This window comes from Sinohyriopsis cumingii, chromosome 8, assembly GCF_028554795.1.
Source record: "Sinohyriopsis cumingii isolate HCF-2022 chromosome 8, ASM2855479v2, whole genome shotgun sequence".
Classification (NCBI taxonomy): domain Eukaryota; kingdom Metazoa; phylum Mollusca; class Bivalvia; order Unionida; family Unionidae; genus Sinohyriopsis; species Sinohyriopsis cumingii.
Genome location: NC_142968.1, coordinates 75,211,606 through 75,224,660, shown reverse-complemented (window position 1 = coordinate 75,224,660; position 13,055 = coordinate 75,211,606). Strand labels below are relative to the sequence as shown.

The following is a 13,055-nucleotide window of genomic DNA, read 5'->3' as shown; positions in this document are numbered from 1 at the left end:
CCCATAACCCCATTTACACCTTGGCGGGTCGAACAGCTATATTGGTTGTCCTATTGACTTCTATTGGATTTCAGGTGTTGCTCTCCTTAGTATGCAATTCAAAGTAATCAACAGCGTGGTGCATTGTACATCGGCCGCAAATGGTGGGGGCTACTGACAATAAAAAGGATACTTTGTAAGTGGAACATCGAAAGTATGACTATGTTCCAGAGAGAAACCACTCCAGGTCTGTTTGTGTGAAAGATATTTTGCGCAAACACGGACCGGCACTGGAAAAGTGCTATTTATCAGTCCATTCAAGTTATGTGATCCCCTTGTCTCGATCACTTAGGAACAGCTTCAAATTTGAACAACTTAATATTGATTAATTCACAGACCCGAAGCACAGAAATATCTACTGGATATGTCAAGGTATAGATAGGGTTATTGGAACCTTGGCTAGCGAAGATGATATTACAGATGTCATTGTATTTATTTATTTATCTGAGTAATTATCAACATAGACGCTGATCAGGATTCACATTAAGGAGAGTCAAATCGGGGGTACGCTGCTTATTCTACTGACCACTCCATATACACCTCATAGACTCGGATGTTACGGGCGTGTTATGGAACAGCAGATCTCGTCCTGGGAAGTTTGCAGTTGCGCTTGACTTTTAAGTGAGTGCATACTAAAGTTGATACAGTAACGGATTTTAAATAAATGTACCATTAAAATTATCACACATGTAGCGGTATGTTGTTATGAGAGCCACGATGTCGTACGTCAAGTACAGAATGCTATTCTTGTAGCAGTCACCAACAGCAATTTTGATGCAGCCCATGATACAATCAAATTTCCTGAAGGAAAAAAAAAAACCGGAATAAATAAACAATGACGATTCTAAAACATCCGCCGCACATAATATTTATTTCATAAATGTTCTTAGTTATATCCAGTCAGGGTAACTACACAAATTCAGCGAGAAATATTTATTTTTATGCACATTTAAGGAATAAACAATTTACCAAAGAAATCGATATACGAGCACACTATATACCCCAACATTTTAGGTTATTACAATATCCATGTTATACGTTACTTGTATTCACATATGAGTCCTTATTTTATTGACTCAGTAAAAAATTGAAAGTAATTTAAAACACTTAAAGCCATATATCATAAAATAGAACAGTTTTTTTACGATCAAAATGAACCTCACGTAATTTCAATTCACTTACTCACAAATAGTCACTGCATTGTTAACATATTCGGTAATATTGTAACTCGGTAGATTGTACTGGGTCAGGCAATCTATAATACCACTGTTCACAGATGTACACGTGATGGTGTTCTCTGTGGTGGTCGTTGTCCTCGGAGTTGTTGTAGTTGTTGTTGTAGTTGTTGTCGTCGTTGCTATAGGACTACTACTAGTAATAGTTGTTGCGTTCGTTGTTGTGGATGCTGTCGGCATCTGTACAGAAGTTGCATTTGATCCTGGAGGTGTCGATGTAGGTGTCGTCGTGGTTGTTATTGGATGACTCGAAGTCGTTGTTTCGGAAGTTATCGTTGTTGTTGGAAATGTTCTCGGCACTTGGGTCGAAGTAATTAGTGGTGTAGTTGTCGTTGTAGGTGTTGACGTTGTTACTGGATGACTTGTGGTCGTCGTTGTTGTAGATGGTATCGTCACCTGTGTCGGAGGGGTAGACGGAGGTGAATATGTCGTTGTAGTTGGTATCGCCATCGTTGATGTTGTTTCAGGTGATGTTATTGTATTTGTTGTTTCTGGGGTTGACGCGGAACCAATAGAATTTCCATCAGTTGTAGGTGAAGGAAGGGTCGAAGTAGTCAGTAATATAGGTGTCGTTGTAGTCATCTTCGTTGTGATTGGACAACATGTAGTTGTCGTTGCTCTAGATGGTATAGGTTCTTGTGTCAAAGTATTAGTCGGTAGTGAAGATTTCGTTGTAGTTGGTGTTATCATCGTCGATGTTGTTGCAGGCGATGTTGTTGTAGCTGTTGTCATTGGTGTTGATGTGGAACCAATAAAACTTGCATCAGTAGTAGGCGAAGGAATGGTTGTGGTTTGTATATTAGGGACAACGTCACAGTATGTGTTCATATTATACACATTCACCAAAGGGGAGCTTAAACCACAGACTGAGAACGAATTTGTGGCATTCAGTGCATCGTTGTAAAACTTGGCTTCTTCAACTGTGCAGTTAGATAATGACCCATCGCTTGGAAGTTTCATACAACTAGTAAAGTTCACTTTTGCACTGAAAAATATAAAATTATATTATCTATTTAACACAGACAACGATGCATCACTTCTGTCTTCAACAAGGGCAAATACTGATTAATTTAAAGATTAACTGTGTTTTAAACACAGTGAAATTAGATGTACCACAGGCTAATTCATAGGATTGCATAGCTTTGATATCGAAAGAGTCTATTTGTGACAAAATGTCAGCAATGGATGACGTTGTAATTTGATATTGCTTAATGCCGTATTACACTGTGGCAAACAATTGTGATATGACGTCATGGTAATAATAAATGTGAGTACTTAGCGAATACAACTGTTTCGCATTTATTGATTAAAACGTACAAATCAAGCACGTAAAATTTGGTTGGAAAAAATGTTCTAAGCTGGCCCTCTTTTCTTGCTGGTTTAGGTTTTATTTGTTTTCTTTCATAGTTTTCACCACACACCGCCTTGGTGGTCTAGTGGCTAGAGCGTCTGCCTTGGATGCGGGACGTCGCGGGTTCGAACATCGGCCGAGTCATACCAAATACATAAAAATGGTAATAACAGCTGCCACGCTAGGCGCTCAGAATTATTGTTAGGATTGGTCGGCCTGGTGTTAGAATAATGTGATTGGATGGGACATGATGCTACATGTTTGCGGCATGATGTCCCAGTGCCACACTGCATATATCGTAGCGATATGACTGAAAAATTGTTAAAGCTACATTAGAAATCAAAATCACTCTCTCTCTCTCTCTCTCTCTCTCTCTCTCTCACACACACACACACACACACACACACATTCCCTGTCTGGATGTAGGGAATCTCAGCTGATTCTGATTCACAGTCCATGGTTAGGCACGAGTCAGCCAACAAGCGAGTCTGTATATGTGTTTACTAAATTTAAGGTTAATTTTTATTCATTAGTATTTGAGAGAGGTCCTTCAGTGTGTTCTAGAAATATATGTTAACTTTTATTTTATCCTGTCTATCGTCACAAAATAATGTTTTGCGTACAAATGTACATGAACAGCAGACTTAGAGAAGTCGTGGCTTGATAGTGGTGGCTTGTCAATAGTGTTGATACGACAATAGCAAGGAATTAAAAAACATGGAATTTACTAAATTCAGAATTGTTTTGGTGAAATGTTTTTTGTTGTTGTTGTTGTTGTGAAAATTTGATCATTGTTCCAGAGAAACACTACCTGCAGGTTTCCATCACATATAATTTCTCGTCCGAACTGTTCTGAAAGGTGCTCAAGATTATTTTCAAACTATCATTCAACATCGGCTGACATGTCATTTGAAGTGCTTGGAAGTACGTGGCACAGTTGTTCGTTGCTGACGCTGTTACTGGAAAGGAAAAAAGCTATGGATGCAACAGCAGCATGACATTGTTTAAGACTGCACGAGGAAGAAACCTTGCATGATATTGGAGGTACAGAAATAGGAATAACCGTACGACTTTGAAAACAACAGCGACTTACCTGACTATGCATCATGCAACCCAGATAAAGGATATGCTTGTAGATTGGATTAGGTAATGTTAACACGGACGTGACTGAAAGGAGTAGCATTTGACGAATACAAGCCTTTGTGTGCCATTATAACATTAAACTAAATAATAATCTTCACTCGTCAAAATTGCCACAGAGGATGCGGAAGTGAGTACTATATAGAGAATATTGGTTCAGGTTTTCCAGCACATGACACCAGATCAAAGAATATTACTTACAGGATACATTGGCACAAAGGAAGCGGAAGAGAGTGATCAGCGTTGTGTTGTCGTACTCAACACTACAGTAATAACTGACTCCATCTGTTGCATTTTCAGACAGTCTAGCGTGCAATCCAGGTTACTGAAATGAATATAGAGAACATAGGAATGATTCTCAGACAGTCCAGTATTCAATCCAGGTTACTGAAATGAACATAGAGTACATAAAACAGATTATAATGCAGTCTAGTGTAAAATCTAGGTTGCTGTAATGAACGCAGTGTACATAGCACAGATTTCTTGTTGAACAAATATAGAGTAGAGGCGAATCCAGAATGTCTTCTAGAAGGGCGAGATATTTTAAGCATTGCATTGTTCGTTCTTCCCCAAAATGGCCAAATGTATCTGTTTTTCACGGCATAATAAATAATACATTTTAACTGGAAAGGGAGCTTTCAACTAACTCTGTCTCCCTTCACCTACCCATCTAAATCTGCAGTGAGAAAGTAACGATTGTCCCAAACTTCGAAAGCTCAAGAAGGGGCACACAACTACTGTTGATACTGAAAGAAATTGCCCAATACACACAGTCGTTAAATTGTAATTAGATAGGTCACCTGACGTCCTATTAGTATGGACCTTTTATTCTGTCACAAATACAATAGTTATCATCATAAACTAATAAACTGTGATCATATATGACAGTTGAGGTACTTTTTTTAGTAGGGGCTAGTCTAAGAAAATAGCATTGTTTCTCCTGAACAAACTTCGCGATTGGCAATTTCTATTGGATAACAAATACAGTAGTTAACGCAAACAAAGGCTTACCGAAATATATTATAAAATGACCAAGATTTTCAGCCAAAGCATGAAAGCATCCCCATGTCTGTCGAATATATTCTACTTGGAAGACGGTGTTGCACAGAGGTTAACATACTGGAGTTGCGACCACAAGGATGCAGGTTCGAATCTTGTCCAGAGCATGTCAAATCCGCCGATGTGTGTAAACATGTCTCTGTCTAGACAAATACACTTTACTTCAGTTTCCTTGGCACGATATAACCCATCATTTGTTGAGTGCCACAAAAATACACTTCAATCAATCAATCAATCAGTCAATCAGTCAATCAATCAATCCATCAATCAATCAATCAAACAACGAATCAATCAATCAATCAATCAATCAATCAATCAATCAGCGAACAGATTCTTCCGACTATCTTAATATAGTGCCGTGTTATGGTGTATTCACGTACGTACGTACGTACGTACGTATGTATGTATGTATGTATGTATGTATGTAATCACACAGGCCTTACCTGCAAAATTCCTGTAGATTCGTAAGGTTGGATCCGTAAGGAAATGAGCCTAACTGGTATAAAGCTAAACATCGAGTTGCAAGGGCTAAAGTTGAATTACAAGATCCAGAAGTTCCGCTGGAATTGACACTACTGCAAGATGTTTTCAGATCAAACATGGCGGACACAGGCGAGGAGACATTACAAAGTGCCAGGGAATAGGAGGCGTTGACGACTTTATTCATGAAATGAGATTTTTCTCCAGTGCAGTCTATAGAAAAATTCATACATGATACAAGTCCGTTATAGCGACTGAAAATAATAATAATAATAATAATAATAATAATAATAATAATAATAATAATAAGAAGAAGAAGAAGAAGAAGAAGAAGAGGAGGAGGAGGAGGAAGAAGAAGAGGAATAAGACAAAGAGAAGAATTTTTTGTTATATGTAAGATGCAGCACAGTACATAGAAAAGTTAATCCATGACGCAAGTCCTTTATAGCGACTAATAATAATAATAATAATAATAGTAGTAGTAATAATAGCGACAACAACAATACCATTAATAATACTAATAATAATAATTGTAATAATAGTAATCATAATAATAAGAAGAAGAGGAGGAGGAGGTGAAAGAAGAAGAATAAGGAAAAAAATAATATTTTGTTCTGTATATGATAATGATGTTGAGAGTATTTCCAGTGTGCCAATACATCATTAATTATTCTCAGTTTCCTCTGTCATAAAATTATTTTACATAATTGACCTTTAATGTGCCAAATTTTACAACACTGAGTCTTGCGTTTTAAAAATGTATGTTTTTCTCCAGTCATCATCAGTGTTTTTGATACCTTGTACTTTCTAACTCATACGACCCTTTGACGGAAACTGTAAAGAAGATGTGATAACTGGCCTCTACGTACTTATAATAATCTCCAGCAACCATTTTAAACTTTATTTATCATACAGAAACTACAATTAGACTAAAGTGAACATCACCGATAAAGTTTGGTATTTTAATATCAATTAAAGTTTTTTTGCTGCTAGATTTTATCTTCAGAGGGACTATATAACCTGAATTATGCTGATTTGCCGCTTATATATATATATATATATATATATATATATATATATATATATATATATATATATATATATATATATATATATATATATGTATGTATATATGGGGCGTAAGGGCTGGGTAGTACCTCTGATAGAAGAGATGTTTCCTTTTCAAAACAGTTCATCCACCTTTTAGCATGCGACAGCGGCCGCAAACCTCGGCGGATCGTCTCGACAGGCAGGCTAAACCAGGTGAGGGTAGCCAATATGTCCTAAACCCTCGGTGACTTAGGCCTTGTATATTTAAGCATGTAAAGACTGGACGTAGTGGACTGCGGAAACCACCGGCTGCTTCTACGGACAAAAAAAGCGATCGCAGCAACGCGTCGAAAAGCGTAAAGAGCATGGCGGGACACTTAGGAAAACAGGGTCATCCAATGCATCCTGACTTATTTCCAGTCGTCTCGACCTTGTCTTGCCACTGCATCTAGTCAGGCCATGATGATAGAGTGAGGCTGACGAACTGCGCAGCTGTTCCTAACTTTAATCCAAGTCAAGCGTAAATCACAGCTTCAAATCCATACCACGCAACTCCAAATCCTGTGGCGATGGAGAAGTGACGAAACAGTATTTGAGGATATCACTTAAGTTGCAGATACGAACCTCCACACAGGCGGCTTAGGGCATAGAGTCGCTTTTTACTGGATCAAAGCTGCAGTGGAATTCGGCAGCCTCAGAGTGTCTGAGCAGCTCTTTAAGAATCAATCTGTTCACCTCGAGGGAGGGGTTGGAAAAAGGTGCCCTAAACATAGCCTGCTTCATCTCACCCTGTTTAGTTTAACGTTGATGGCGGAGATTCCATTCTTGAGGTCGAAAAACAACAAACAAGAAGGTGATAAAGGTGATCAAATTATGCATATGGAATTTTCAAAATTATTTGGATATAGCTAAGGCTGATAGACGAGAGAGTCGGACTGCATAGGTTGCAAAGAAACTGGCGCGATACAATGTGAAGGACGTCGTCTTGGCAGGTGTCGGATTCACAGTGAAGTCTGATCTAGTCCGCAAGCCAATCGACAATCCCAAGATCGTCACCTAATGATCTTACAACTTCCATTGGGAAACAAGAAGAGTGCGACGTTGATCAGCGCTTATGCTCCAACAAAAACCAACATAGGTGATGTAAAAGATAAGTTTTATGAAGAATTGGTCTCCCTCATTTCAGCAACCCCGAAATCGTAAAAGCCTGTCATTCTTGGCGACGTCATCGCTATAGTGGGTATCGACTACCAGACCTGAGAAGGAATTGTCGGACAGAAATGATGTACGAGTGACAAAAGTCTTGTGTGGTGCCGATTAATGGACGGACCACAGGCTAATTGTGTCCAAGTTCGATCTTCACATTCAGCTCAAGAGACGCCACCAAGGGAAACATATTATGAGATGACTAAACGGCTCAAAACTGAAAAATGGCTCAATCGACAAAAGCCTCTCAAGAATCCTGGATAGCAAATAAGAAGATCCGCAAATTGGAAACTGCAGTTGAGGACTGGATCTCATCCAAAGACATTGTATACTCCACCGCCTTCTTATATCTGTGACAGTCGGCACACAAAGCCAGGACTGGTTCAGTGAGAACGATCAGGAGATGAAGACACTGCTCGCATAGAAACGCCGAATGCACAAAGTCCTTTTGAATTACCATTAATCAATTTTCAAGAGGGTAGCCTACACCAGTATGCGCGGTACTGTTAAGTCGAAGGTTTGACTCCAGGCCCAGAAGTGAAGCAGACGAGATTCAGGCCAATGTATGTAGAACCGACTCAATAACGCCCTGAAAGCTATCTACGGCTTCCAGTCATGTGTCCTCTCCTCTCCTCCGTGCAGATGGGACAACACTGCTTGGTGACAAGCCTCAGATCATGGAGCTATTGGCCAAAAACTTCATGGACGTCCTCCACCATCCATCATCCATCAGCGATGAAGCCATAGAACATTTGCCTCAGATGGAAACTAATGCTGAGCTGGTCACTCCTCCTAGAGCGCAAGAGGTTAAGCAAGCCATAAGGCAGTTGTCCTATGGAAAAGCCCCCTTGATCAGATGCCATACCTGCCGAGGTGTACAAACCTGGGGAACCTATACTGCTCACATATTCTTCCAAGAAAAAAATGGAATGAAGGATTGGTCTCACATGAATTTAAAGAGCGTACCTAGTCAACCTCTACTAGCGAAATGGTTACCGTCAGTGCTGAGACAACCACAGAGGAATTTTCATACTGTCAATCGCTGACAAGATACGTTCTCGTGTCCTGCTCAATCGCCTCATGTACCATTTACTCACAAGTAGACAGTGTGGTTTTAGCGCAGGCCATGGAACAACCGACATATATTCACGGCACGACAACTCAAGGATAAAAGCCAGGAGCAACACAGAAACCTCTTCACAACCCTTGTTGACTTGACCAAGGCGTTCGACACAGTCAGCAGAGATGGACTTTGGAAGATCATGGCAAGATTGTGCTGCCCGAATAAGCGCATCACAGTTGTTCACCAGTTACACTATGGCATGATGGCCCACGTAAATGGACGACTGCGAATTTTCAGATGCATTCCTAGTCACAAATGACATCAAACAAGGCTGCATATTGGCGCCCACTCTCTACATGATGATGATCACTTCCATACTCACAGATGCTTTCCAAATCAATGACGAAGGCATCCATGTCAGATACCGGTCATATGTGAAGTTATTCAACCCACATCAATTTCAGGCAGCCACGACTGTGAAGGAAACAGCCAACTGGGACTTTCTTTTTCATGACAACTGCGCCCTCAAGGCCAGCTCAGAGGAAGACACGCAGACCAGACTGGACAGGTTCACTGACGCGTGCAATAACTACGGCCTCACGAGCTACAACAAAAAGAACGTAGTCATGTGCCAATCTGTCCCTGGGAAGCTATACTACGAACAGAGCATCAGAAGGGTCAGACACTCAAGGCTGTCGACAGTTTCGCTTAATATATGGGCAGTAAACTGTCAAGAGCAGTAAACATTGAAATTAGGGTAAACAATAGAATGCCAAAGCCAGTTCAGCCTTCGGGAAACTACATTGGAATGTTTGGGACCATAGAGGAATCAGTCTTACCACCAAGTTGAAAGTATCCCGTGCTGCAGTGCTCACTGCCCTCCTGTATACCAGCGAGACGTTAACTATCTATAAACATTGCCGACAATTCAATCAAGTCCAAATGCGCTGTCTTCAAAAGAGTACGCAGATATCGCAACACAACATTCCTGGTACAGATTTCGCACGAAGGCCGGCATCTCATCTGTGTTCACATTGCTCTAGAGGGCCCATGATGGGGGGTGGGGGTGCAAATCGTCCGAAATGCCTTATAAACGGATTCGACAACAAAAGAAGCACTTCAATGACTCACTGAAGTTGTCCTTGGAAAACGGTGCCTCATATGAGATCCTTATGCAAGAGCATCCCTCCTGGCGTAGCAAGATCACGTACAGTAGACTGTCAGAAAATTACAGAGCCGCAGAGAAAGCTTGACACTCGTAAGGCCAGAGATGCTAACACCTCTACTCTTATACCGACCCTTGTGTGTTCCACATACGCGAGACACTTTCCTGCCCGGATTGACTTCAATAGTCCTCTCCTTACACAACGCTTGACAACAGATAACTGAAACTGTGGCCGTGATATACACCGATGGACGAACATTACATACATACATACATACATACATACATAAATACATACATGCATGCATACATACATAAATGCATGACTGCATGCATGTATGACTGCATACATGCATACATGACTACGTGCGTTCGTGTGTGCACACAATCATACATGCATGAATGCGTGCGTGCGTACGTGTATGCGGACATACATACATCATGTGACATAACAAAAACACAGCATTGTTTCTTTAATGTCGACGTAGAAGTACTATAAGGAATTGATAAAAGCCTAATATTTATTTTGCTGTCCTTTCTCTAAATCCAGTGTTCTCAAACACTGCTTAAGATTGTATTAATATTATCTACTCCGAGATACCATATTATAAAAGATGAATGTTACAGACTTTGCTTTACCTTAGAGTAACGCCCAGTGCGACCACGATAAGAAGATTATTCATGCATACAAAATTACCCAAATTAGCCAATGCAGCTTAGACTCCACACTTAACACTACGCACTCATTTAATTCCTATACTCATTGCCTTATAATGCAAAACTACCACGGTACTGGTAGCTTATTACAATATATCATGTATAGTCCTTAATATGGAAAGCTCGTCACTGTAAAACTTATCACTTGAACATCTCCCCTCTACCTGTCAGGAATCTTTTCTTGTGTTGGATAGGATGCATATATCATGGAAAGATCTATGTTGTCATCAGCTAAAGACAGATAGGTGACCTATGTAAGTAAAGTATAAAACCTTGTCACAGTGACCTTACTCTTTGAAGGATGCAATACCAACACTTATCAAATTTAAAGATTCGAATATATGGAACACCCAATAAATGAACTTTAGACACAAAACGTCAAAACACCATGGAACCATGATATATAGGTCACAGTAATGTGCAGCACTTATCAAGATGCAAAGCCTCAACCGCTTGTATTTTTCTTGGTCTGCTGGTATGCATTTAGAGATCCAAAAATCCATGTAGGCATCAGCTTATATCAGAAATAAACTTTAAATACAAATAATCCAAATCATTGTAGCGTACATTATGGGCAATAATGACCTCCTTCTGCATTGTAGGATATCGATTGCGAAACACTTAAACTTCACACAGACACTGGACTTAGAATATGCCCATAATGCAATGCACGTACACAGTTATTCCATATTAGTGCCCTTCCTGGGGTAGGCGTTGCAGAACCCACTCCAATTAGTTGCCTAAAGCCTGGGAAGAAACAATGATTGTGACACAGTGATGTTGTATATGCGTTTTCATCTGCAGATCCTGGGGGTAGTAGAATATCGCTCTCTTCTGCTTGGTAGAGGCACGCTAACTAGTAAAACACGACATACGTGGTTAGGCTGAGCGTCCATCGCCAAGCAATTAAAAACAGAATGTTGAACACTAATATATTATTAACTGTTCAAATCGTAGGATTAAATATTTTACTGCAACCAGATACAACATAAGATAAATCTACATTGTTATCAGCAGATGAGCAAACTGTCTATAATACATTTGCCGTCTGTTTTAATAAGGAACACACTGACCTTGACATTGATCTTTACATCCTAAACTCATCAGGCTTTCTTGTGCAATCAAAGGTAGGCAGCATGTGAACATTGAAGTTAGTTCAAGGAGCTGAACCCAAAATCGTATATTCTTCTAGTTATATATCAATGATTTTGACTTTTCACCTTCATAATCACAAAATTAAATAATACACACTTTGGTTATTATCACTGGGAACGTATACATCCGTATGAATACAAATTGAACCTCCTCCATCATCTACTTATAGTCAAGTACGTTCTTTGTCTCACACTACAACGTTTCTGCACTGGTTGTTATAAAGAGCTAAGTCAGGGTCATATACGTACCGCAGAAACTGCAGTTATTCAGAAGAAGCCAATATAATAAGCAAAAGACGAGCGGATTAGTGTAAAACAAAATGTGACATATTATTACCTTGTGGGCATGTGTAGGTAATGCGTTTAGATCGATGCACAAAAATCGCACAAATACGGCGCCAATTGAACATTCGAGGCAAACATATTTCTATATGGTGCGAGCTGCGATACTTGTATTAAATCTTTATAGCTGGATGTAGATATATCTTTATTCAACATAACGTTTTCCCATTTGACACAATATAGTGTAGACCAACTTACGTGCACATTGCTGACACATATCCCTGTTCGTCCCTCACATCATATGCACTCAATACAGCAGTTTCACTATTCGAGGACCAACACATCGCCGAGATTAAAGAGCTATAACAATTCCTCGAAGCCTCTGCAGTTACTGTTAAAGATATATATGTATATATAAAGAATTATATTTTGAAATCAGGGATCATTTAAACTCCCTAAGGAACATAATCTGACGTATATCATCTGGGAGATTGTGTCAAAAAGGGACACAGGATGGTGTACATTTTATTCTATAAGGAGCATACTTGCATTAGATTCAAACATTGTCAGACCTATTGCGCGTGTATTTTGGCCTATCTTGCTTGCATATGGCAAAATTAATTCATGTAAAACAAATAGTGGATTAAATTTTTTGATAATCTTAAAGACAATTGCTCCGTTTTGACTGCGTCTCTCTTCATTAATGGGAATCAAATCGAAATCTAAATATCAACATATTTTCCGGGTATACCTAAGATGTCAAGCTCGTGATAATGCTATTTTTGTTTTTAAATTTAATATAATTCTCATCAGCACAACCGTTTCAAACTGCATTGTCATATTCTAATAAGGCTTTAATGTAAGCTCAGTACAGTTTTGAAAGAGTTGCTTGTGAGAGCTTAAAATTATGTGCTTAGAGCACTGTACATATTGTATTTCTTATTTTGGCCATATTTTCAACATATTCGTTCCAGCTAAATTCAGTTTGAATCGTCGAACCAACATGTTGAAATCAATGAGAATTAGCAAAGTGTGAGACCTTTGTACATATAAAGTTAGTTGATATGCTTGTATATTTTATCTTTTTGAGCTGTTTCGTTTTCGAAGAACTAAA

General features: G+C 39.3%; 1 protein-coding gene across 2 annotated transcripts in view; it reads right to left on the bottom strand.

The window, feature by feature from the left end:
- Positions 1 to 3,445: 3,445 nt before the first annotated feature.
- LOC149793846 (uncharacterized) overlaps positions 3,446 to 13,055 on the bottom strand; it is an 83,137-nt gene continuing 73,527 nt past the window's right edge. For both annotated transcript variants that reach the window (XM_089967825.1, XM_089967826.1), the window contains 4 exons: positions 12,200 to 12,332; positions 5,268 to 5,558; positions 3,967 to 4,090; positions 3,446 to 3,584 (listed from right to left, as the gene is read on the bottom strand). In XM_089967825.1, the coding sequence (XP_089823951.1) occupies positions 4,003 to 4,090; positions 5,268 to 5,558; positions 12,200 to 12,332 (512 nt within the window). In that variant the 3' untranslated portion in view covers positions 3,446 to 3,584; positions 3,967 to 4,002. The remainder of the gene's footprint in view (positions 3,585 to 3,966; positions 4,091 to 5,267; positions 5,559 to 12,199; positions 12,333 to 13,055) is intronic.